The sequence below is a fragment of the Pogona vitticeps genome, chromosome 2 (assembly GCF_051106095.1).
Source record: "Pogona vitticeps strain Pit_001003342236 chromosome 2, PviZW2.1, whole genome shotgun sequence".
Lineage (NCBI taxonomy): Eukaryota > Metazoa > Chordata > Lepidosauria > Squamata > Agamidae > Pogona > Pogona vitticeps.
This window is the reverse complement of record NC_135784.1, coordinates 146,423,518-146,449,981: the sequence shown is the minus strand read 5'-3', so window position 1 is coordinate 146,449,981 and position 26,464 is coordinate 146,423,518. Positions and strand designations below refer to the sequence as shown.

General features: G+C 42.6%; 1 protein-coding gene across 2 annotated transcripts; it reads left to right on the top strand.

Annotated features, from left to right (window-relative positions):
- The first annotated feature begins 455 nt into the window (after positions 1–455).
- Positions 456–24,256, top strand: LOC140704593 (uncharacterized). 2 transcript variants are annotated; one of them, XM_078384325.1, is made up of 3 exons: positions 456–10,075; positions 20,205–20,349; positions 23,937–24,256. In XM_078384325.1, exons 1-3 carry the CDS (start codon positions 10,058–10,060, stop codon positions 24,008–24,010), a joined length of 237 nt encoding a protein of 78 aa, XP_078240451.1. In that variant the 5' UTR covers positions 456–10,057; the 3' UTR covers positions 24,011–24,256. The 2 variants fall into 2 exon arrangements, with proteins under 2 accessions (XP_078240451.1, XP_078240450.1); XM_078384324.1 differs by lacking the exon at positions 456–10,075 and adding an exon at positions 16,415–17,224.
- The last annotated feature ends 2,208 nt before the right edge of the window (positions 24,257–26,464 follow it).

Below are 26,464 nucleotides of genomic sequence, written 5' to 3'. Positions count from 1 at the left end.
TGACTAGAGGGGGACTAGTACTTCACAGGATCTAGAGAGTATACTTTTATTAATGCATCCTAAAATAGCATTTGCCTTTTTTTGCAGCCACATCACACTGTTGGCTCATATTCAGCTTTTGATCTGCAACAATTTCAATTCTCGTTGTACGTTGTACAGCATTTCTACTACATTTTCCAAATGAAAGGTAGAATCAGCCAAATCGGCCCAATCCATCCAAGGATACATTTCTTTCTCTATGATTAGTGGCTCTCAGTAGTTTGAACTTCTTTCAGAAACATGACTTCGAAGCCTGCTAGAAAGTAACATTCATGTATTAGAGACAGCAAAAGGAAATGGGAGAAAATGAAGAGGGGGGAGGGAAGGATTGTTATGGATTCTTCCATTGTTTCATTTCTTAACATACACAGATGTTAAAAAGGAATGCTCATATGCAGAAGACTAAGACCTTTGAGAAGAGATATGGCAAGGGCAACAGATACTACTGAAAGACCATCAGGAAAAGCTGTAAGAGAGCAAACAACAAAACAAAAAATATACATGCTATAGGGTAAATTCATTTTCCCCAGGTAAAGCAGACTCACTGAAATCAACTTACATTGGGATGGATTAACAAGTCCCATCCCCTTCACGGATTGCTGCCTTGTCATGGCAAAAGGGCTTGAACCATAAAGAGCTGGACCATAAAGAAGGCTGACCACCGAAGAATTGATGCTTTTGAATTGTGGTGCTAGAGGAGGCTCTTGAGAGTCCCCTGGACTGCAAAGAGATCAAACCTATCCGTTCTGAAGGAAATCAACCCTGATTGCTCACTGGAAGGACAGACCCTGAAGCTGAGGCTCCAATACTTTGACCATCTTATGAGAAGAGAAGACTCCCTGGAAAAGACCCTGATATTGGGAAAGTGTGAAGGCAAGAGGAGAAGGGGACGACAGAGGACGAGGTGGTTAGACAGTGTCACTGAAGTAACCAACATGAATTTGACCCAACTCTGGGAGGCAGTAGAAGACAGGAGGGCCTTGCGTGCTTTGGTCCATGGGGTCACGAAAAGTCGGATATGACTTAATGACTAAACAACAAGTCCCATGCATTTGAATAGATTAATCCTACTTGGATTTATTTTATAGATTGCAGGATCTCACTTTATAATCTGATACATATACAGTAGATGGTGCACATAATCAGTACCATTTATTAATCTCTCAGTGGTTTTTGATACTATCAGTCATGGTATCCTTCTGGGGTGCCTTTCTGATATGGGTCCTGTAGGTACTGTAATACAGTGGTTCTGATCCTTCTTGGAGAGCCAAGCCCAGAAAGTTGTGTTGAGGAAATTATGTTTGATTCCAAGGCATGGTTAGACATGGAGATGAATAAAAAAAACGGATTGCAATATTCGTCAGAAATCACTGATTCATTAAATATTAATCTCTTCATATTCATGGGATCCAGAGACCCCGACGAATATGAAGGGATGAATACAGTATTTCCCCATTTTTATTTGTCCCCCATAGGAAGAGAGGGAAGACTAGCCTTCCCTCTCTTCCTATGGCTTTCCTATTCTGCCTACTGGCCCGCTACCATCTTTGGAAAGGGCAGCCTGGATTCCCTTAGACTGCCAGTCTATTTCCAGGCCCAATTCAAAGTTCTGGTTATAGTCTATAAAACATGCTGCTTATAATCTTAATCTTAGAACTGCAGAGCTGGAAGGGCCCCTATAGATCATTGAGTCCAGCTGGTGTCAAGGACGCATAGTGGGGAATCAAACTCTCAACCTCTGACTCCGCAACCAGGGACCTAAACCACTGAGCTATCCGGGAAAACTGCCCCATAGTGCTTAAAGCTCTTTCTGGGCAGTTGACAGTTGGAATTTTGCAGGCAACAAGCTGGGTATGCAATTTACTGACCTTGAAAGGATGGAAGGCTGAATCAACCTCAAGCCAGCCCAGGATTAAACTCAGATCATGAGCAGAGTCTTCAGTGCATCACTGCAGTTTAACCACTGCACCATACAAACATGGACAGGTCTCAGCTGGAATACTGTACCCAGTTCTGGATATGGCAGTTTAAGAAGGATATGAACAAACTGGAATGTGTCAGAGGAAGGCAACCAGGCTGGAAAGGATCCAGAAATCAACCCTCTAAGGATGACTGGCTACTTCGTGAGTTAGGCATCTAGCTGCAGAACCAGAAGTTGGCAGTTTGATTCCCCACTTGCCTCCTGCGTAGGAGAGTCAGCCTGTGTGCTCTTGGGCAAGCTGCACAGCCCCAGAACACCCCAGAAGAAGGGAGCCGTAAACCACTTCTGAATGTTCTCTACCTGGAATATCCTGAAAAGGGTTGCCATTGATTGGCTGGCACATGATTATTATTATAAAAATGATTGCGGAAGTGAGCCAAGAAAAGAGAAATTTGGAAAGTCCTGTAATGAGTGGTTGTGGTGGGTTTTTCGGGTTCTTTGGCTGTGTTCTGATGTGTAATGAGCTCTGTTTGAAGTGCATTGATGCAGAAGATGGGGCAAGCTTTTTTTTTCATGTTTCTAGAAGGTAGGAGCCAAAATAAGAGCTTGACATTTCATGAAAGGGATTAGCAACTAGCTCTTTGGAAATGGGCCAAGGTATCTGAGAAGATGGTGGTTTCTTCTTCCTCCTGTTTAAACAGAGGCTGGAGGACCATCTCTCTGTGATGCATCTGCTGCTTTATGGCAGAGCTGGATTCCATGACCGTCAAGGCCCCTTCCAGCTCTGCGGTTCTAGAATTCAGTGATCCTGCGGTTCTGTGAAAGGCATCCACAACTAGGAAGGGCAAAACAGTTGTCTTCCAAAATAGAAATGCAGCCATTCTCTCACAGCATCAAATGTTTTGCTATCAATGTGCAGTTCTAGACAAATAGTATTCAAGGTAAAGATGAGCTTTAAAGTGTAGCACTTGGTAGGGCTAAAATGAAAAGGTAATTTATCATAAATATTTTCAGCAGTATTGAAAGGACAGACATCCTCCACCCACCTCTACCTCTTTTTTTGAACGCCGCATTAAAAAAATCAAAATAATGTCTCTTTGGAGAATAAAGACAGTAGTTCCTGAAGGAAGTGTCCGGAGACATCTAGACAGGCATACAGGTCACTGCTTGGTTTGCTTTTGGTGCAGTTTGAGTCAAATCAAATTATAGCAACCACACATGTTTTGAACAAGAGTGATCCATCCTGCTTTAAGAGCTGTCCCGCTGCTTTCTGGCACAGCACTAGGCCTGCCACGCTCATTATTATCCCATTCTTTTGCTCCTAAAGGCAGTTATTCTGGTCCCAAATAGAGCACTGGGTGGCACTTTATGTGACAGCAACCCTGGGACATATGCAGTGGGTTGTGACATTAAAAAGGATGATGGAGAAATCCCTTCCTTTATTTTTGTCTTCTCTCGCTTCAGTGTGTCTGATGCAGTGCTGACTCATTGGGCGAAAAAAATTAAAAAGGGGGCAAGTCACTGTTTCTGGCGGGTGACAAAAGATGGGGAAGGGAGGTGTCAATAATCGAAAGGGAGACAAATTGGAGCTATCCAAAGATCCAAAGACCCTTCTCAAGGGAGAAGAAATGTCTCCAGTGTGAACAGAAGGATCGCTCAAGTGCAAGATAAAATAGATCACACTAAAGATAAGAATCTTTCAAGGACGAACCAGACTCTTCCAGCTTCTCCCATTTGGATGAGCCCTCCTTTCCTTGTAGTTACATCACCACGTGGCCTATTTTAATTGGATGGAGATTTTGTGGGTCACAGCATTTTCCATGATTGGCTGACATTTCTCATGTAATAGATAGGCCTTTTAGGGAGTGGAGTCCTCAAAACCATTGGGCTAAGGAAACAGATTGGAGAAGTTGCAGGATTATGCAGGTACAAAACTGTCCTCTTTGGTGTAGCAAATCTTCCATTCCCCTGGTGTCATGAGTGGGTGGGAGTGGGAGTGGGAGGAGCTGGAGTATTTAGCATTTGGACTGAGATATGACCCATGTGTGTGCATAAATCAATAAAAACAATCCCAGATTCTCTTATCATAAATAGCTGGGCCTAGTGAACTACAAGGATATCGGTGTTAATAGGTACCTACATGATGGCATTTGTCCCTTTTCTCCGTATCTGCTCACTTCATAGCATTTTTCTGTCTAGTCATCTATATTACCATAAAATAAAGTGCTGCATCAACAGGAAACAGAAAAAGAAAACCCTCACTAACTCCCATGCATTGTATAATATTTAAACATCTCCTCCAAATGTAGATTTTGACTTTTTGCCCAGTGCTGTACTGAAAGTTTTCTCATCAAACCCCTAATTGTTAAGTAAATCTTTACTCAATATATCTCCACAGAGAATCAGTGGGGAGGGATTTAGAGTCTAGTATTAGTCTCCTTTCTGCTTTGAGGTTAATCTATTCCCTTTATTTATATGACATTCTTTGAGTTGCAAGTTACTAATGTTCTTTCTTGGAAGAGATTACTGCCCTTTCTAAACAGAAGTAATGTGTTCTCTTTCCAAGAACTCTCTACCTACCAAATCCCTCCAGTCCCACCTCCCAAAAAGAAAGGGAAGCATCTTTTTCCAGACATTTGGCACTGCACTGTCCCCAAATAGTACCCACATGTTACAAATCACCAAGTCATTTACGATGGCTGACCCTTTAAATTGTTTTCTCTGTGTGTCATACAGAGCAGGAAGCTCAAGGATTTATTATTTTACATGAGCCTACACTGGAGTCCAAAAACGAGTCAAGAGCTTGGGGGATTTACTCACTTAATAAGATCAAATCAAAGTTGGACCAAAGCCATCTGTCGTGGTGGACTTGCTAGGCACTAGGTCCCACATTGTCTTGTAAACACAGAGTGATGCAACGCTCTGTTCTTCAAATTCTCTTTTGTCTTTCCAACTTCAGAAAAGGCTGAATTGAACATAGCCGGGATTGTGTGTGCAAAACATATGCCCATGTGAGAGATCCATATCACCACCATCTTACTGAATGCTGCCAGCTAATGTATAGGGTGTGTCAGAGATAGCTGGCACGCTAATAACTATACAGATAAAGGCTAGGCGACCACATGCAGTAAAAGCATTATAACCTGGGTTGCAGGGACTTGACTTATCAATGCTATTTGTAAGTGTTTTTGGAACACAGAAAATGTTTGAAGTAAGATTGGGATAAACAAGCAGATATGAGCAGATGGAATGCTCTCATGAAGAGACAATTTGGAAGCAGAAGTAATTTCAATTGCCATGTACCTGGGCATGAAAGGATGCTCTTGGGCATGCTCAGGAAGTCTTTTCCTGTTGAGATGAATAAGATTTGTAGTTTCTTATTACTTCTTACCCAGTTCTTTGAATGAGGAAATATAAGACGCTACAACTCCCACACAGCATAGCAGGAAATACTATTTCTCTGTATTTTCCTAAGCATGTTCAGAAGTAGCATGGTCTTAGGAAGGAGACTTGTAAGGCCTCTCTTCTTCCCTGCAACAAGCCCTTTATTTGCTAAGCCAATGCAAGGTGACGGGATTCAAAGAGAAGGGAGATAACAGAGAAGTGCAGGGAAGTCTAGGGCAAAGATTCTCCAGAAAAGATTCGAGAAACCAAACTCATACAGGGAGCTCATGAATCAGTAGTGTTATGATGATGGCCCAATAAAGATCCAGTCATGTTGAGATCAAGCAGTCAGTCACATGGATCAAATGCTTACATAGATTAAGCTGAGCATTATCAAAGTTGCAGGTAATGTCAATGGGTTCATGTTCTTTGCAAAATGAGAGCTTAAGAGAGGAGTGGAACAAGAAATGTAGAGATGGATTTGGAGAGTAAAAGACAACCAGCAAAATAGGGAAGCCTGTTTGAGAAAGGAGGCTCAAGGAAGGAAGAAACAAGAATGATATCTATTCCTTAGAGGCGATTTTAAATCAATCTACGATGGTCTGGGCGAGATTCCAGACCAAATCAGGAAAAAAACTAAATACCTTCAAGGCAGATGTTCACAGCAAACCTTGTAGAAATGTTACTGTTTTGGATGAGAACTCCCTTGCCTGGATCTGGAATACAGTCAAACTGACATTGCAAAGAAATTCTGGGATACGTTCTTGAGATCAGGCTCTTCAGGTTCCCAAGATTTCTACCAGGAATCTAACCTTCTGCAAAGGAGGTGCATCATTTTCCCCTGGGTGTTTAAGTAAAGCTTTAAAAGTTTATCTAGCCTAGCATCTTGTTTCCTGCAGTGGCCAACCAGATGCCTCTATGAGGCTCCACAACATCAAGATACCTTCCTCTATAGGTGCTGAGTGCTCTTCATCCTGCCTGCAAAGACAGAGGCCCCGTGTGGAGATCATAACTATTAGACACTGACAATAGTAGACCAATGCATTTTCCCCACTGCATTTTGAGGAAGCAAACTTCATAAAGTTTTCGTATTGTAAATAAACACTTTTTGATGTCTGTGCTTAATGTTCTGGCAAACTGCAGAGTTGTAGTACAAAAAGATCGATCTCTCTCTCTCTCTCTCTCTCTCTCTCTCGATCTCTCTCTGTGCACAGTCTCTTTCACCAGTTATAGTTCCATGGCTCCATTCAACTCTGGCCACATTCAAGGGTTAACTTACCTTCGCTAAAAATCATCAAGGATTTTTTGGGGTGGGTCTTGTCAATTTTGAGGAGCTTCCCTTGAGAATGGCACTGAAACTTTGCCCGTGTTTGTCTAGTCTCTGGGCAGCCAGCTCAGCCTTGTACCTTTGAAAAGCACTGTCAATGTTCATAGGTGCATTTTGTTTAAGATAATGCTTACAGGGCCAACCAGAGTGAAACAGTCACAGCAGGCAGCAAGTATCAGAAGGTACCAACAGGAGAGAGACATAGGTCACAACATCCTCTATGCACTCCCTAAGCTGGCATACTACCTTCAGGTAGTGTTGAAGATGCTCTCTCATCACCAGTGTTGAAAAGAATTCAGTTTCAAGCCTAGTTGGCTTTTGTACATGACATAAGACCCATTTTTATTCATTGGAGGAAAATACCTTGGCCATCCTCTATCAATAGCCAACCATTAGAGCAGTGGTTCCCAAAATTGGGTCTCCACATGCTCTTGGACTACATCTCCCAGAAATCCTGGCCAGCACAGCTGGAGACCCAAGGTTGGGAACCAGCGCGTTAGAGCAAATACACCAAAAAGAAACTGCTACCGGGTTAGTGCCAGACTATTATACATACTACCTGTATGTGGCCATGCTGTAGGAAGAAAATCCTGCTCATTCTATATGTTAACTCTTGAATCATCCAAACCACAGGAAACCATGGGACATGTAAAAAATTATAAATAGACTTTCAACGTAAGCTTCCATTTTAGGCACAAGGTTGGGGGTAGAAGGATAAAATGCTCCTTGGGGGGAAAACTTAATCTTTTTTCCGTGTTTTAGTTGTCAGTTTTGACAGATATGATAAAAGCTAATTAAATTTTTGTTAATTTATTTTGTCTGATTTAGTGACTGCTTGTCACACAAATCCCTCAATAAGTCAGACTTTGCTTTGCTATCAACCTTTCCACTCTTCTCTACCCCAAAATGCTATTAGGTAAACGCTGGGAAAGTGGACTTGTTTAACTCAAATAAACATGAGGAGCACTTAAGCTCAATCTACCTTGCACGCTTCATTCGCATGTGTCTGCCTGGGAGAGAGAACCTAACTTTTTCCAAGTTTATAAATCCCAAGCCGATAGTTACTCCTTTTACTTTCTTAATGGGTTTCTATGACGGCAGCTACCCAGAGGCGGCGCTGAAAAAGTGGTGGGGTGGGTGGGAAGACAGTGGACAAAGTGGATTTTGTGTGTGTGTGTGTGTGTGTGTGTGTGTGTGTGTGTGTGTGTGTGTGTGTGTGTGTGTGTGTGTGTGTGTGTGTGTGTGTGTGTGTGTGTGTGTGTGTGTGTGTGTGTTCTGGACTCATGGCAAGGTCAGCTGTAACTAACAACACCAACTCTACTAGCAGTGATACCACTCCAAAAGATTAAGAGGCAGATATTTTACAATATAAATCTTTTTGAAGTATTATTAGATAACACTTTGAAATGTTGGTGAAAGGGAATTGTAAAATTCTCCATCTTATTTCTTACAGGGATCATTCTGAGTGTGCATGCTGGTTAACAGGGCTTCAGCTGTCATCTGTCATACAAGAAGTATAAATTCCTTAATTAATTAATCAATTTATTAAAATTACCTTGTGGAACACGGCTTTGACTACCTCAGTTTTCAGTTAGATTGAGGGAGCATCTACACTGGTCATTTAATCCCCAGTTTGCATTGGATTTGGCATGGATAATGTCTAATTCAACAGTGATGGCTACACAATGTAAAACTTAGCATAGGGAAGCATGGTGGGAAATTGTCTCTTTCCCTTGGGGAATTCTCTTTTTTGTTCAGCTGGTAGTGATGGTTTTATTTTGATCCAATTCAGCTGGGATCATTTTTCTTTGCTTTCTGGTGTGTGTGATCACCTTATCCTGTGTGTCAAATAAGTGACATGCCATTTAGGGGGAATGAGAGCAATCAGTGTCGCTGCTGAAGCCATAGCAGTAGTGTTGAGCATCACAAGTTAATGAGCAACAAGGGACCTTCCCATTGGAACCAGCTGAGAGCAGTGACAGGGTGAGACAAGGACGGCTCCTAACAGTCTTGACAGCCTGCTTACCCTCCACTGCTATCTTCTGGGTGAGCTTGCCTCTCCTTCTGCCCGCCTGCCTTTTCCCTGATCAAAAAAGGTCCAGACACTTTGGGGGAGATAGACCTGCCAGCTGCCTCTTTTTGACTGAACCTGAACTTTCACAGTCCCAAGGATGGAGGGAGCCACTATGAGCACCAGAAACTGCTGGAAACATGACTTGAAAGCAGGAAGATGAGACTTTGAAAATGTAGAAGGGAGGGAGAGAGTGTGGGAGAAAGAAAGAAAGATCATCTCAAGGTCAGGGGCCCAACTCAGAGCCAGTGGCTAGGCTAGGGGATACAGAAGGGGAGGGAGTAGCTAAGAGAAGAAGTTGGGTCTTTTATGTTGGGGACAGGGAAGGAGGGAGGTAGCTGAGATCCCAGTGAAAAATCTATAGCATGGATTCTTCTAACAGTATAATTAAGCATTTCCTTTGTGGATTGTTAAGAATGATATCAGAGGCAGAAAGGGGTAGGGGGAGAGTGGTTTAAAAAAATCTGAATCAAGCTGAATTAATGTAGAGAAATCTCTATGTGTAGTTGAGCCCTTAGTCTGAAAACCCAGACAAGAGCTATTAATCAGCATAGATGATATTTGTCAATATTAAATGTTATTTTTTACATGTCTTGAAATTCTCAGACATTAACAAGCACATGTGTTAAAATAAAAACTAAACAAATTAAGTAGATTATTCAGCAGAACCATATTTTCCTTAATAGTAGTATCAGTGGTGACGGCAGTGGCGGCAGTAGTTGTAGCAATATTTAGAGTCTCAGGTTCAATCCTTGGAAGTTTAATAGGGCTGTGGGGGGGGGGAGGACAGGACAACACTGAAAACATTTTGCTGCCTGAGATGACAGAGACTGCTTCCCTACTTCCACATATAGATACTGACTAGGTGGCAATTGAATCTCATTTGGAGAATAATGTGGGGAAATCCAACTCACCACCACTGAGGAAGAATAGGCTAGATTTGCAGGGTGTATGACCACATGTCTGAGACACACAGCTGAGGCTCTCCAGAAGAGCAACCAAGGAGATGTTGCTACTACTCCCAATAACAGAATCTCTCGCCTGAGGCCAATGCATCACTATGCCAACAACAACCCTGACAAGATGCTGCCTGAAATCCTGGCCTGTTGCTGTTGGCTTGTATAGACAATAATGAGGTGGACAGACCAGCAGTCTGATCTGGTGTATAAGGCAGCTTCCTATGACCCACATAGGCTATCTTGTGTCTGATTTTAGTATGTGGAATAGCACAAGCCAAAAAAGTTTTCCTAAGGAGGTTTTTCACCCCACCACCCTGCTGCCTCATTAAAAGAAGAAGGAGTTTGTACACATCATCATGGTGTTGATGTTAAAGGTACAGCATGAATTATTTCTCTCTCTCTCTCTCTCTCTCTCTCTCTCTCTCTCTCATTGTTTTGCATCTGGAACAAATTAAAGGTGGGAATAGATGTCCCTAATGTTTTTTTTAAAATGGTAGAAATGAGAAATATGTAGCTGAGCATTATCTTTTAAACAATTGTTCTCATCGATTCAAACCAGCAAATGCAGCTTTCCAGCATGGCAATTATGTTCCTGACTTGGCAGGATTTATTCCCTGAGTGTTGTACCATGCTAACATGCTGGATGAGGTAACAAATTACTACATTAAGAGACTTCATAGTTCTGAATTAAGCTTTTTGGCAATTTGACAGATTGTGTGACTTTACACTTGTGATAAGCTAGCAGAGCAAAGGTTCTCCCTTCTCTCTGTGTGTGTGTTGACACGCATTTACCTTGATGCGTTCCACATTTTACCTTATGGTGTATTGTGACAGGAGGAATTAAAAAGGGCATGCTGGCTGGCTGGCATTTCTCATTAAACCAGACAATGTCACGTTCACAACCCTTCTGAATCACTTCTAAGATATTTAATCAGTTTTGTAATAGCCTGGGAAACTCAAATAGTATTCTGAAATGAAGCCACCAGTAGCCTTATGGTGTGTTAGGAAAATCTTGGCTGGGGCTGTCTAAGATCTCAGGCAGAAGGGAATCTGCTCCATGAAGTCCTTTAATCAAAGATGCCAGAAATGGAACGTTGCCTACATATGCACCAATCTAACATTGCAGGCGTTCATATGAACAGTGGAACTTCCCCTTCCTTTCCTCCTCCCACTGTCCCCACGTGTCTTTTTCCTACAATGAAAAAGAGGAAATGGGGGGAAGAAAAAGAAAAATTATGGAGGGTCTCCAAATCTTCCAGAGCAGATGTTGTGAATGCACATTGGGTTGCAGGCAGGGGCTTAGGCTATCTACAAACCAAACAATGGACACTATTTGATCTGTAGGAGGGCTAACTGGAAACAACACAGTGACCTCAACTGAAAGCATGGAGGTTAGAACTGGCTTTTACTCATTTAAAGGACATGGAGAAGGTTTTTCTTTGTGGGAGGTAGGCAGGAACGACACCCTCAGAATCCACAAGCAGTGTTGGCCAGTGTACTCTTTAAAAAGTAACTTGTTCTAGGGCTGCCCTCTTAAGACTTCCAAAGATAAACATTGTCTGCTACATCACCAACATTTGCCAGTTTCTGGCATCTTAATCTAGGCAACTAGTTTCATGCTCTCTTACAACGAAATCCTCTCTGTGCTTTTGGTGGCACAGTCCAATGTCTACTAACTCAGCAGTGCTAACCCTGCTGACCTACGGATGAACAGATTAGTATATATTCATTTCACCTACTAGTTCCATAGTTCATACCTTGGTTCTATCCTCTGTGTGCATTAAGTTCTCTGTGTGAGAACTCATATTTAAATTCTGTTTCGAATGCATTTGTCTCACAAAAGAAGTCAATTAAATACTACATTCTCTTCAAACATTTATTTTAAACCGCAATGCTTTGTAAAGTATCCATTACGCATACTCTGCGTTGCAAAGTTCAGTGTAGTGTCAAATCCCAAGTATAAACATGGCAACTGTAATTCATCCAAAAAGTCTGGATTAGATTGGTTTGCTTTAGCATTTGGGCCAAATGAAAGCCATGCGCCATGCTAAGGTTAACCTTGCAAGCAGATTGGCCAAGCTTCTCTCAGAACTCCAGGCTCAGCTCCATTTGCTCTACTGTGGATAAGAAGTCAAAAGCTCCATGGACATGGACTTAGAACAGGAGTAGACAGCATGCTTCCCCAACCCTTCTCATGGTCTCCACAGCCCCTGATATCACCTTCAATGTGGGTTGTGCACCACCAGGTCTGTTTGAAAAATGTCCTACTGTTTGCCTTGTTTTAGAGCACGGGTGGTTAAAGACTGCAAGTGGCACCCCGGTCTGGGATTCACACAGATGCCAGATTCCCTCTCTCTCTCTCTCTCTCTCTCTCTCTCTCTCTCTGCAGTATGTGACATATACTGTATATCTCTTGGGGAGAAACAATGGGTTTAAAACCAAATTTCTCTCTTGGGGCATGGGGGAGAATTCTTAAATGTTTTCAGAGCACTCACGCCCCTTCCCATTTTTGTAAGGTGAGTTCAGATTTTAAAAAGATGATTTTTGTCTGATTTTTTTCTGACAAACATAGATGTTGCACGAGCCGGTGTGGCCTTCCAAAGTCTAGAGATGTGTGACTGCTAGACCTTTGGTGGTTACTCGTGCCTCCTAGAGGGTTGCACTCATAGAACCATCTGGGAAGGATAATTCTAATATAAAACAAAATGTGTGCTCCCCACACTTCCTCTTTTAGTTTCATTTATAACTCTACATTAGTTTGTCTAGTGGCATTTTCCCACTTCCACTGTAGAGATGGCAGTGTGGCCCATGAGGAATCTAAGGATTGAAAAGGACTTCCAGATTCAATGAAACTGCCCACCCCAACTTAGAAGCTGCTTAAAACTATATTTATCTAAGAATCTTTATATTCAATAAAGGGTAAACATTCATTCTTAGTTTGACAAACTATAGAACTGTGTTCAAACAGCAGGAAAATATGTTACATAATTTGTCATGAGACACATTCAGAAAATGTCAGCAGAAGGGGGGGCGGTCTTAAAAGCCAAAAAGTAAAAGGTATGGAGACAAGCCCTTGAGTCCAAAAGAGACAGTATGAGATGGAAATTTTTTTGTGTTACCACTTGAACAATAATATCATTTAAAGGCAGGAAAGAGGGAGAAGGAAAACCTTAAACATCAGCCCTGAGGCCAAGTCTCTCCAGTTCAGTTGAAATATATATATATATATATTTCAGTGCTGTTGTTGTTTTTCACGTACACTAAGAAGTGTGTCCTTTTTATCATTTAGTGCTCTTGGCCATATGGCTGTAAGTCATTGCCCCTGGAAACTGAAACCAATAGATTAAAAACATGATTGTTAACTCTCACCCTACTCATCGCCCCCCCCCCACACAAATGCCTCGTACAATGCAATGGATAGGCAACCTTTCCTTTATAAGAGTATTAACAATAATGGCATATGATAAAACAGATATAGCATCAATGTTCTTCTTTCTCTGGAATACTGGAATAGTAGAATATACACCAACAAAGTTGACTTGATTCATCACTGAATAACAAAGTAGGAAACACAGATTGTTTTTTATTTACCAACCACAAGGCAAAATTTGCAAATTTCTCTAAGTTTTTTTGTGTGAGAGAGAGCTGTGGTACACTCCAGTGGGTTGGACCACATGGCTGTAGAGCCAGGGGTCAGAAGTTTGAATCCCAGATGAGCTTCCTTGGCGGAGGGCCAGCCAGATCACCCCCGAGCATGTGAGGCTGATAATGTTACTTACATTTCCACCTGTGAGGACGTGGGTAAGCTGTACAATCCCAGAATGCCATTAAAAGGAGGGAGTGCTCAACCACTTCTGAGTACTTCGTTCCTAGAACACCCTGGAAGGGTGGCCAGAAGTCATAACTAATTTTGTTGTTGTTTAGTCGTTTAGTTGTGTCCGACTCTTCGTGACCCCATGGACCAGAGCACACCAGGCCCTCCTGTCTTCCACTGCCTCCCAGAGTTGGGTCAAACTCACATTGGTAGCTTCGATGACACTGTCCAACCATCTCGTCCTCTGTCGTCCCCTTCTCCTCCTGCCTTCACACTTTCCCAACATTAGCGTCTTTTCCAAGGAGTCCTCTCTTCTCATGAGATGGCCAAAGTATTGGAGCCTCAGCTACAGGATCTGTCCTTCCAGTGACTAATTTGACAGCACATAATTAATACAACTATTTTGTGTATGTGTGCTGTATGGGTGACTGGGAAAAAGGAAGAGACAAGATACTTTCTTTTCTGCAGAAACAGGAATTTTGTGCAAGTATTTTCAGAAATTGCAAAGGCCATGATGCAAACAACTACATCTACAGTCCTGATAACCTGTACTAGAGTCACAGTTTATCAGTGCAGCTCCGAAACCCTTACAATGGGTTGCAGCAAACACATTCTTACAACATCTGGGGAGCAAAAAGACTCTTTCACAGTCTTAGCAGGCATGTGCTTCATAGGATCATTTCACTTTCTAAACAAAGCATCATGACTATTTCTTTTTGATTCAAATGGAGAAATCACAACACCTATACCTTTTACATCTTTAAAACATAAGTGGTTGAAATATGGTAGCCCTTGTGGAAGGGGCAGAGTCTGCATTTTTGTGCACATTTTATACAGTCCAGGGCTTTTGAAGACATCTTTAAACTTTGGAGCATTTAAAACCATTCCTGCTGCCCTGCCGTGTGTCATTGGGTTGACTGCTTTTGTTGAAGCAAAAAGTTGTAAGGAAACTACATTCTTAGAAAATGCGAAAGCACCTATCAGAGCTCTGCAAAATTGAACATACCCAGGTGTTTAGAAAGTCTATTATTCCTCCAAATCCACCCCAAATCGCTTTACTGGAATGTTCAGAACTGCATGCCTGTAGGCACTCTCAGGCATTATTCTGTTGGCAGACTCACTTATCCATTACAATACTGTTATGCTCTCCTTCGCCTCTTGCTCCTCTCCAGGCGTCTTCCTTCTAAATATAATGCTACACAATGACAGTTGAAAAAGGGTTCAAAAGTTACCCAGGGTAAAAAAAAAAGTTTTTTAGGAGTAATTAGAGTACCTAACTGATCATTAGAGTACCTACTGTAACGGTGTTCCATGTCTAGTCGTGCTGGCCACGTGGCCGCGGAAACTGTTTTCGGACAAATGCTGGCTCTATGGCTTGAAAATGGGGATGAGCACCGCTTCCTAGAGTCAGACACGACTGGACTAAATGTCAAGGGGAACCTTTACCTTTACCTTTACCTTTAGAGGTAAAGGTAAAGGTTTATTGTTACCTTTATTGTTACAGTATACAACAGTGGCCACAAATGATGTTGGTGGGATATTCTCGAGCTCATCATCCTCATCACCCCACAACAGGGTGCAGGCCAGCTTTCTTGTGCTTTTCAGCTTCTGTTTGGCTCTGCGGTAAATATGAATATGTCTTCTGCAGACCTGCATTTTCTTCTTAGATTTTCTGGGTCTTCAGACAGCATTCCCCTGAGACTTGCAGGGGGTCCTAAGGGGGTACAGGCCCATAGTAGTAACCTTGGGGGCACAAGCGCCCTTTGGCTTTCTGCTTTTGGGGGTGACTGGGAGGAGTGGAATTAGTTTTCCTTGTCCTCCATCTTCTCCAAGCCTCGCCAATCTCTACAAAGACCTGCAGGCACACCCAAAAGTCCCCCCAAACCACCGCTGTGGCGTTTCAGCAAGCGCTCTGGAATTTCAGCCCCTACGGCTGCCCCTTTTCCAGCCAAACCCCTCAAACCTCTTCCTATTGCCTGTAGGGCCGGGAGGGCACCACATCAGGGACCAATCCTGAGGCTGTACTTTGGTTACAAGGGACCCCTCTATCAAACCCTCCTATAGGCCTACGGTGACCTCATCAACCCCCTACATCATCCCTAAGCACTGCCCACCAGGGATGAGGGCCCTGGGTCAATTCTTGGCCTTTTGTCCTGCCTCAAAGGGGTGGGGCACCTGTCAAAATTGATTTTGATGAATGCTAGGTACTCTAACGACTTTTAGGAAGTGCTTCAGTTCCAGTTTCTTTGTTTCTAATTACAGTAAGTCTCTCTTTTTAAAAAAAAAAAAGATGCATAAATGTCATTTGGCTGGGTAGCTCAGTGAGTTGGAGGATCTGGCTCCAGAACAAGAATTCAGGTGTTCGATTCCTCACTGTGCCTCCTGCGAAAATGGCCAGCTTGTGTAGCCTTGGACAAGCTGCACAGTCTGAGAGGGCCACCAAAAGAAGGGAATGGTAAACTGAACCTGAATATCCTCACTCTGGAAAACTCTGAAAAGGGACACCATATTTTGGAATCAGCTTGACGGCATTTAAATATTATTCTGTCTTTTAGTCACTTTAGATCAAAACTGGAACTGAAGGGATTTATTCATCTTGAACTAGATCATATTGTAGCTTTGGTTCTCTAAGTACAACAAAGTACAAGTGACCAGTCAGGCCTTTTCTACGTGTAAGATTAACTGCAGTTCCCTGTGTTTATATCAGCATTACTAAATCTGCTTATAGGAATTTCATTATACATTACCAGTTGGCACACCTATCAGCTTCTTTCACCTCTTCATAGGGATGCCACGTTTTATCTCTTAGAAGAGGAAACACTGTATTCAAAAACATTGTCCTTTGATCCACATCCAAGACCAGAAATAGCCCTAGAAAGCTGTGTTTAGAGGGTTGGGGCGGGGGAGAGTTGTTGATAAGCATGGATCTGAATAAAGGCCCTATTATACTTTTTCCTAAGATGTCAAATTCCTCCAAATTTAATTTTGGAGTGCTATTTCAGAGGAGGAAGCCGGCACGAGGGCTGAGCATCTAAATATTCTTGGTTTGTTTACGGAACGTGTGTGGAAGACAGCCATTATCTATGCATAATGCATCATGTTATTGCAGCTCTCTGTAGCTGAACAGGCCAGGTCACAGAGTCATACAGAAATTGAGAGGAACCTCCTTGCTGAGTAAAGTTATGGACTGATGAAAGCCCCTGAGGGATCATTAGAAAGTAATCAACAAGACAAGCTTTTGAGTTCTTCAGAACTCTTTAGCAGGAAAATGATGGCATAAATTGGGGGGGGGGGAGGAGAGCAAGCAGGTTCAGTGGGAGACAAATATACCAAAATATCAGTTTATAGTTTCTCCTTTCTATGCAGAGAAAAGCCTGATGAAGACCTCTGCAGGTTTGTTCACTGTTTAGAGTTGACATATAGCTCTGTGGCTTCCAGCAGTTCACAGGGAGTAAGCTAGTAATCTTCAATGCCGTCAAAACAGGAGATCAAATTTAAGTCAAACTAGGTTGTTTTTTTTTAAAATCAAGATTGGATTGGTAGTCATATCTAGTTTTTGGTGGGGATAGAATCCTCACTGATGCTCAGTCTTGTGGAAGAAGCCTCATGGAACAGTGGTTAAATGGCAGTACTGCAGTCAAAACTCTGCTTGAGACGTGAATTTGATCCCAACAGGTTCAAGACTGACTCAGCCTTCCATCCTTCTGAGGTCAGTAAACTGAGGACCCAGTTCAATGTTGGGGGGATGGAATTTGTAGCCTGCATAATTAAACTGTTAAACACCCAGGAAGTAGTTTGAGCATTGTGTGTGTAGGCATCCTTCAGTCTCGAGAGACTATGGTATCATGCTCTGTATGGAGGTCTTGGAGAAGTGTCTTGTGTGGCTGAGAAGGCCAATTCGAGAGTGACAATCCCTTCCACACTGAAGACAAATCCAATCTGTCCCCGTCCAGCTCCCTGGTTTTACTTGTTTCGGGACTGCCTCTTTGCCTCGGTCTGCTGTACAAGTGTCTCTTCAAATTGGGAGAGGCCATGATGCACTGCCTGCCTCCAGGCTGAACACTCAGACGTCAAGGTTTCCCATCTGTTGAGGTCCATTCCTAAGGCCTTCAGATCCCGCTTGCAGATGTCCTTGTAACGCAGCTGTGGTCTCCCTTGGGGGCGGCTTCCCTGCACTAATTCTCCATACAGGAGATCTTTTGAATCCGACCATCAGCCATTCTCACGACGTGCCTAAGCCAATGTAGACGGCGCTGTTTCAATATTGTATACATGCTGAAAATTCCAGCTTGTTCTAGGACTACTCTATTTGGAACTTTGTCCTGCCAGGTGATACCAAAAATCCATCGGAGACAACGCATATGGAAGGTGTTCAGCTTCCTCTCCTGCCGTGCACAAAGGGTCCAGGACTCACTGCAGTACAGGAGTGTGCTCAGGACACAGGCTCTATAGACCTGGATCTTGGTATATGCTGTCAACTTCTTATTTAGCCATACTCTCTTTGTGAGTCTAGAGAACATGGTAGCTGCTTTCCCAATGCGTTTATCCAGCTCAACATCTAGGGAGAGAGTGTCAGAGATTGTTGGGCCAAGGTACACAATGTCATGAACAACCTCCAGTTCTTGCATGGAGATAGTAATAGAGGGAGGTGAGTCCACGCCCTGGCCCATGACTTGTGTTTTCTTCAGGCTGAGAGTTAGTCCAAAGTCTTGGCAGGCCTTGCTAAAATGATTTATGAGTTGTTGGAGGTCTTCAGCAGAGTGGGCAACAATGGCTGCATCATCGGCAAAGAGGAAGTCCCGCATGAATTTCAGTTGGACTTTGGTCTTCGCTCTCAATCTAGAGAGATTAAAGAGCTTTCTATCTGATCTAGTCCGGAGATAGACACCCTCAGTTGCAGTTCCAAAGGCATGCTTCAGTATGACAGCAAAGAAGATCCCAAACAGGGTCGGCGCAAGGACACAGCCCTGTTTCACTCCGCTTCCGATGTCAAAGGGATCTGTTTAAGCATTATGAAGTAGCATATAAGCAGCACGATTTGTTTTGTTTTGCTTTGCTTCCTGTGCAGGTAGAACTTGCCCCAGGCAGATAGTTATGGTGTTTGAAATAACAAATAGAAAAAAAGTAGTTGAGGGATCCATATGTACAAATACAAGTGTAGCTTGAATAATACCTTCAGTGGATTCCTGTTGTTGTTGTTTAGTCGTTCAGTCTTGCCCGACTCTTCGTGACCCCATGGACCACAGCACGCCAGGCCCTCCTGTCTTCCACTGCCTTGCGCAGTTGGGTCAAATTCATGTTGGTCACTTCAATGGCACTGTCCAACCATCTCATCCTCTGTCGTCCCCTTCTTCTCTTTCCTTCACACTTTCCTAACATCAGGGTCTTTCCCAGGGAGTTTTCTCTTTTCATGAGATGGCCAAAGTATTGGATTCCTTCATTGGATTCCTAAGAAGGTCCAAATAAAGTTTTTGATTTTTCCCAATCTCATCTTCAGGCAAAGATCATATATCATCTGGAGCTAGGGGAGAAAGTAGACAATCCAAAAAGATGGGTCAGATGTGATGTCCAACCATTGATTATAACTACCAATTCACCTTGCACTGTTGTTGTTGTTTCGTACTTGGTATGACACTTACTTTTGATCTCTAGCTTTCTAATTTTTTTCATGATCCAGTAAATGTACTATTCAGTCCAGAACTTCGTTGCTAGATATGGATCATGAAGCTGATCCATTTGCAAAGTAAAGGGTCTAGGGAAGAGAGGAAATTTATTGCTCTTAGTTATACAGTACTTTTAATTTTACATTAGATAAACCAAACATAGTTCTACGAGGGGCTGCTGATAAGTATGCAGAAAACAAGCATAAGGGCAAAATCCTTAAATTTGGAAACTCCCTCTCCCTCTCTATTTCTAAATCATATTTGGCCTCTCCTGAGGTTCTCTGCCATGGTCAAGACCTCCCAGTCTGCTGCCTGGTGGCCTCCCAAAGAAGGTGTGAAGATTAACAATCCTGGGGATGTATTTAATAAAGTGCAACAGGGGATTAGTGACACAGTGTCACCTTTCATGGCCCTCCTTAACAGGCAAGCTGACACTTGCTTTATTTTTGTTTGCACTGTTGAGTAAACTTGGGGAAACTTAACTGGATTTACAGTCACCCACCTCCCTGATAAGCATGGGCATCTTTATCTTCCTTCATTTCAGTCACTTTTGACAAAGTTCGTCAACTCCCTTCCTATGCTCCCATGAGTACAAAATTCTAATTATCTTCTTTTCCCTCTCTCTCTCTCTCTCTCTGGAAGAAAAAAAAGCTGAGGAAAAGCAATGCTTAAAACAACAATATTCACCACAGGGTATATCAGGGCATATTGAATATAGCCTGTATAATCCTTTGCTCTTTTCATACAGTAAGAATTTGGCATCTGCTTAGAAATATATATTGAGGGGGAATGTGTTTTTCACTGTTAATCGTTAACAATCTACAATTATGTGCCATCCAGTTGAGTTCAATTTATGGTGACCCTTTGTGAGTTTTCCTAGGTAGAGAATACTCAGAAGTGGTTTACCGTTCCATTGTTCTGGGGATGCCCTGGGACTGTGCAGCTTGTCCAAGTCTCCCCAGGCTGGCTCTTCTCCCAGGAGTCACAGTGGGGAATTGAATTCCTGACCTCTCTCTTGCTCCTCAGCCAGTGCTCCTGCTTTCTACACGCAATAAGAAGGTATTTCAGAAGTATAGCAGCAGCAAGCAGCAAACAACAACTGAGCTTGAAGAGATGAATACCAGAATATGTTGGGTGCCTGTTGGCAGAGGATATATAAAACGGACACCAGGTGAGTGGAACACAATATCCTGGAAGAGTATGTGGTTTCCTAGAATCCCAAACAAGATTGTTGTTCAATATTGCAATATGTTGTGAGTCCCCCATATTTCAACTAGCCTTAAGGCTCTGGAATGGAGGCAGGGATGAAATCACTTGCTTAGGGTTGCAGTATTACTTGTTTAGACCATTAACTGGCCCCGGTTCCAAGCTTTCCTTTCTTTCTTTCTTTTTTAAAGGAAAGTCTCTAGCCTTACAAATGAGGAAATAGGAGGCAAAACATGCAGTCACTATTCTAGCCACTTGCTTTGCAAAGAATGAGACTTTCAGAGTTATTAGCCAATGACTGAGGCCAGACACAATTTGACACAATCTTAAGGGATGCTGCCCTGTTTTCAGATCACTCTGCAACAGATTTCTGCAGTTCTGAACACCCACTAGAGGCCAGGCTTTTTCACTTCCACAGCATTGCCTATCTGTTGGGAAAGGATGACTCTTCCTTGCAGTCAGCAGAAATCGTGGCAGGGCAGGCCTGCCTGATAGCAATGCAATGGAACTAGAGGGATGCATTATGGGTTCTATAGTCCAAAGGAAGAGCATTCCCAGCCTCTAACATTATGCATCTCACTAGCCTTCCATAATTTTTTTAAAAATTCTTCCATAGAATTCTAGGAATTTAGCTGGGAGCTCAGCTAGGGGCCACCCTGAGGAAAGGAAGACCTAAAAAGAACAAGAAGAGAGGACAAAGAAGGTGAATTATTATATGATAATGATGCTGATATTCAGCTTATTGAGCTTATGATTGCTCATATATACATGGTGATGAAGCTGAAATGTAACAGCAAATAGTGTACTATACAGGTGCTCAGTTTGCATACTACAGAAAATGAACAATAGCCTAACAAGGCTACCTTATTTGCATAATATTCAAATTAGGTTGCCAGGATTTGGAGAGTTGGAATACGGCGACCCTTCATCTGCCCAGTCCCAAGTTTTATTCTAGACTAGATTTTTTTTTTGTCACCCAACATAGCCTTAAATAATCTTTTCAGACCAAGATCTACCATAGACCTGTGTTCACCAAAACAGGCACTACTTATTAAAGTTTGGATGGATGTTAATCCATGTACTCATTTCCCTTCAATAATATTCATTCCCTAAATGAATCATGAAGAGGAGCATGGAAAAGGGTCATTTTGGTGCTGAAATATGGGTGCAGAATAGTCAATATGGGTAGAGAAACAAATCACTAGCCACAGTTACAAATGAATATGGCCTTGGAAGGGACTTGGCTCAGACTGAAAAAGATGCATGTCCTTATTTGGGGGCCGATGGATGGGGGAGATTTCCTAAGATTTCCTAAACTGAACTTTACATACTCTGACCTTCTGAGCTTCCTTCACCTTTCAGTTGATAGTTTTAGTGTTGCTGATGTCACTTCCTGTCTCCTCACCACCCCCTTTTTTGTCATTTCAAGGAGGAGATTTCTTCCCATGGTTCTCTAGAGATGAACGGGGCAGCCATAGCTCCTGACATCTCCAACATATCTACAGTTAGGACTTCTATTACCTTTGCAATCACTAGTAAACATAATAAGCATCATTTCTTATTTCTTTTAAGCTTCCTCTCCAGCATGACCTAATGGATAGAATTCCAGCCACAGAGGAGAAAGAACTTGGTTCAGCTATGTAGCTTACTCGATGCCCTTCAGATAGTCACGGTCTCTTCCTCTGTAGGGTAGAGGAAAAGACAAGGGAGAACACATATACGTTCCATTGAGGACAAGTGGGCTAAAATGCAGAATTTTGTTTTTCTTTAATAATAGTTGAATTCAGAACATTCAAATAACAGCTTATATTTTTGGCTGATAAATGTAAGTTCAAATTTGGGAATTTTTGAGAGGTTTAGTTTTATTTTTCTTTGGCCATTAGTTGACTTCCTTCCCCAGCAATAACATGATTTTAATCAAATCTGGTTTATTTTTCTTATTTTTCACTTGTTGGTCGTAAACATGGATGATCTGAATTCCATTACAGTAGAGTTCCTTGCTTTGGTATCCATGTCACTGGCCTTATTTGGTTTTTCTTAGACCGATAAATAATAACTATCAGAGAGTCTTTCAGAAGGCCATTGAATCTTCAGAGTATGCATTGAATACATGCATTTAATATCCTCAAATTTGTTGAGAAATACCAGTACGTCAGTCATAAGATCACCTCTATGTCAAGAGCAAGCCTGAGAGCTGTGCCTAATAGAATTCTAGGAGCCCATGAAGGATTGGGCTTTCCAGATTCAGATCCGGGCACAGGCCAGGCATGATAAGGCTCAGGCTGAAGTGATTCTTTTATAAGAAAAGAGGCTGTGTTGCCAGGCTTCTTGGCACACCGTGAATTGTTGCTGAAGGTTGGCAACATTTCTGGTGCCTTGTTTGTCTGGTACATGCCAGGCCCATTAGCGGACCTGTTTTCTTACGCATCCCCCTCATAACACACATTTTTAAAAAGCAATTAAGAAAACAGGGCAAACAAACAGTCCTCTCCACCCACCTCACCACCTCTGGACTGGCTTGAATAGGTCTTAGAAAGCCTGTTTACATGGCTGCCTGCCAAGAGCCTAGGTGAGGACAGTGCCATCTCATTGCCAATCCTGCTCCAAAAAAATTAATTTTGCAAGTGGTAGGGCAGGGAGAGGGAGATATATAGATACATTCGCACATTTGCCAAAGCAGTCACTCCCAGAGAATGTGGTCACCTGAAAGGAAATCTCCACTGACCCCTTTGAAACAGAAAGTTGGGAGAGGAGAGAGAGAGAATAGCGTGTATGTGAGTTTCCTTCTTTCTTCTATTAAAACTGAGGGGAATCATTGTGGGGGAGAGGTAGAGGGAAACACCAATTAAATGCCCAGCACCTTTGCCTTTTGCTTTCCTTGCAGTTCGGCTTGTTGTTTCACAGTGTCTCTGATGCAGTCCATGTGCCTCCTCAGCTAGATTCCTGAGGCTTAGCACCTTGGTCCCTGAAATGAAACCCAGTTCTAATTCCCAGGTTTAGGAAAACAACATTCCACCCATCGTATGAAAACATCCTAAGACACTCCATAAACCATCTTCCTGGAAGGGTGGCAGAGAGAGGAGGGGAGAGATGCAAACAGAAGGCAGTTAATAGAGGAGCGCATTGTGTACACTCCTTCAGCTGCCTGGCTGTGGGAGTGGCATGTGTTAGTGGGCACCTTCACCTGGTTGTTTGGTTAAGTACCCTGTTTAGTCAGACACCATGCTGATCCAAGATGGGGCTAGTACACCACACACACTCTAATAAAGCTGTGGTGTAAAAGCTGCAAGGACAGATATTTAAACTGGCAAATGCCAGTTTAAATACTGTATGCTGAAATACCTTTGCCATCATCTAGCAATATGGGACTTTTTTTAGTGAACACGTGGATCTCCATAGTGCATAGTCACTATCATGATGATGAAGTGGTCTAGGCTGAAGAAGAATTTTACCATGTTTATAATGGTATACTGTACAAATAAAATGCATTGTCTGTCTAATTTTCTCTCCCAGTGCTTCTGTTAGTAATGCATTGTTATTCCCATTTTACAGGTGGCAAGGGTACCATATGTGTCATTAACAAGTGCATTGCTTCAACTACTCAGGCTGGTTTGAATCACACATGAGTGGTGTCAATGGCAGGAAAGAATTTGGAAGAAATATCTTGTGAAGTCCAGTGGACCGGAGCTTCCCCTTGAAGATTATTCTGTGGATCAGAAATGAGCTACCTGCTTCCAGAATCCCTTTCCGAATGTTCTGATGCTGATCTAATTTTTTTAAAAAACTGTATTACAATGTGCATTTTAAAATTAAGTGTATGTATATCCGGCTGTCTCCTCAATATTAAAAAAAAAACATGGTTTGGGCTTTTATTTCCTTTTACATTTACTGAAAATTGCTAACTTTCTGTAGTGGGGGGATACCTAAGGGTTGTTAAATGATGAAACGTGCATGGAAGTACGGAGACTATTTGGTCACAGGTGTTTACACCACTTTCTGTTTTGTTATAATCAATGAATAATCTCAGGCTTACATATGCTGTCTGTGACTGCTGCACCTTTAAGAAGAGCAAATCATTATCATTTCTTTGATACATGATCTATCAAGTGTTAATTTATTTTTTGTTATTTTTTAATAATATTTTATTTTTTAACTGTGGTTGGATTGCAACTAGAAATTATTTATTTATTTATTTATTCATTCGATTTCTACCCCGCCCCTCTAGACAACGTCTACTCAATGGTATGTTGGACATGTCAAGAGACACGACAAAAAGGTAATAATGCAAAACACACGCAGGGGTATTAACGATAGGGCCTTTTGATGATCACCAATTCATAGGATTGTGGGGGGTGGGAATCTCCAGTAATATTTGATTTTAGTTTTCCATAGCCACAGAATGTATCTCTTTCTAAACATTTCAGAATTATATACTGCATGAACAGTCCTCTATCTTCTTTATAGTTTAGGGATAGGCATTTGCCCCCTTACCCTGGAATAAAGACACGAGACCAGAATTATGGATTAAACACGGGCCTCACTTTATTGATAACAAACAACGTTGCCAATCTTTTGGCAAATGGAGGCCCTGCGGACTCAGGTTTCAACACATGGGTCTGAATGGACTCTTTAACAAACAACTGGGTGAATCCCTGGCCCAAGTTTTCGCAGCTGTGAAGACCATGATAAACCTGGCCGGCCAAAATTTGACCACCTCCAGCTTGTTGACTGTTGGTCTGGATGTGGCCCCAGAGCATCTTTCCCCCTCAAGCACTGTAATTACACAATCCACAGTGCTAGGAATTCAGATGAGCTATAATTACCTGATATTGCTATGGGACTCACCAAAATACCCGTTTAGTCCACACTACCCGCCACTGCATAGGGAGTAGCCAAGCAAAGTCCCATGCCCGTCATCGAGCTCACCAAGCTCCAGCAGCAGACCCCCCCCCCCTCCGATGTCTTCCAGGAAGACATCCAAACCTCGTTTGAAGAGATGTATGCCATCTGATCGAACAAACTCTGGCCTATCTATATGGAATATATGGTGATCAATCACCGATTCTAGGCTGCTGCAAACAGCTCTGCAGACTTCCCTGTTAACACTCCTTCAGGCAGTGTTTATGGGCAAAAAACTTTTCGCATCCCTCCATGTCAGCCAAGTGATGATGGTTGACCAAACATTACACATGGCAGGGTATGTGGCCCTCAACTAGGTGAGATCACAAATCACATCGATGATCAGGGCCTTTCCACCATGCCTGGTCAAATCGTTACCACCCAGGTGTATTACCAACACGTCTGGAAGATGATGACCAAAGGCAGCCGCATGGCAAATCTGGTTCCACAGCATCCCTTGGTGCCCTTTCCACTTGATAAGGGCCCTTGCTTCGAGTCCAAGACAACTCCCTCATGGGGACGTGGCAGCATACCACGCTGCTCAAAAAACATAGCTATGGGCCACGATCATGATGTGTCTTCTCCTGGCCACCACTGTGGTACCTGTAAGACATAAACAAAATGAGGCTCCTGCCTAAATGTTAGGAAGTGCTCTAACACCTGAGATAAGAGCATGAGGTCCACGGTCCTATTTGTTTGATATCCTCTGGGCGGTAACCAAGGGCTGCCGCCATAGATGCTGCACCAATTCTGAAGTAGTCCCAAATCTCAGTCCTTTAACTCCTACCTTATGTAGAACCAAATCAGTTAACTTCCAAAACTGGTACCCTGTCAGAGGGGAACCATACTCATCTATAAAGAAATATCTTCTAAGGATCAAGTATGCTTCAATAGCCTTCACAGGGCAGATTGTTTCTGTGTCACAATGTGACAGGGTGATACCTGCTCCTTTGCCCCACTGATCGGCCTTGGATCATCGGATATACATCTGCACTATCTCATCCACTACCCTAACATCCTGCCATTGTAAAGCTACCTTAGATTTGTCTCCCTTCCCTGAGGCGACTACTTTGCTAATCCTGAGGGCGCCAAAGAACATTAATAAGGATGCTGCCCTGAATAAAGCAGCTTCATCATTGTCCCTACATAGAACCTCTCACTGTTCACAAATGCCTTCTAAC

Bases quoted from the DNA above. Each gene is read 5' to 3' on its own strand.
- LOC140704593 (XM_078384324.1), top strand. From the start codon at position 17,138: ATGGCAGTACTGCAGTCAAAACTCTGCTTGAGACGTGAATTTGATCCC. The intron at 17,225-20,204 runs GTCAGTAAACTG...CTTGCTCCTCAG, and splicing joins CAGCCTTCCATCCTTCTGAG to CCAGTGCTCCTGCTTTCTAC. The intron at 20,350-23,936 runs GTGAGTGGAACA...CCCATTTTACAG, and splicing joins ATATATAAAACGGACACCAG to GTGGCAAGGGTACCATATGT.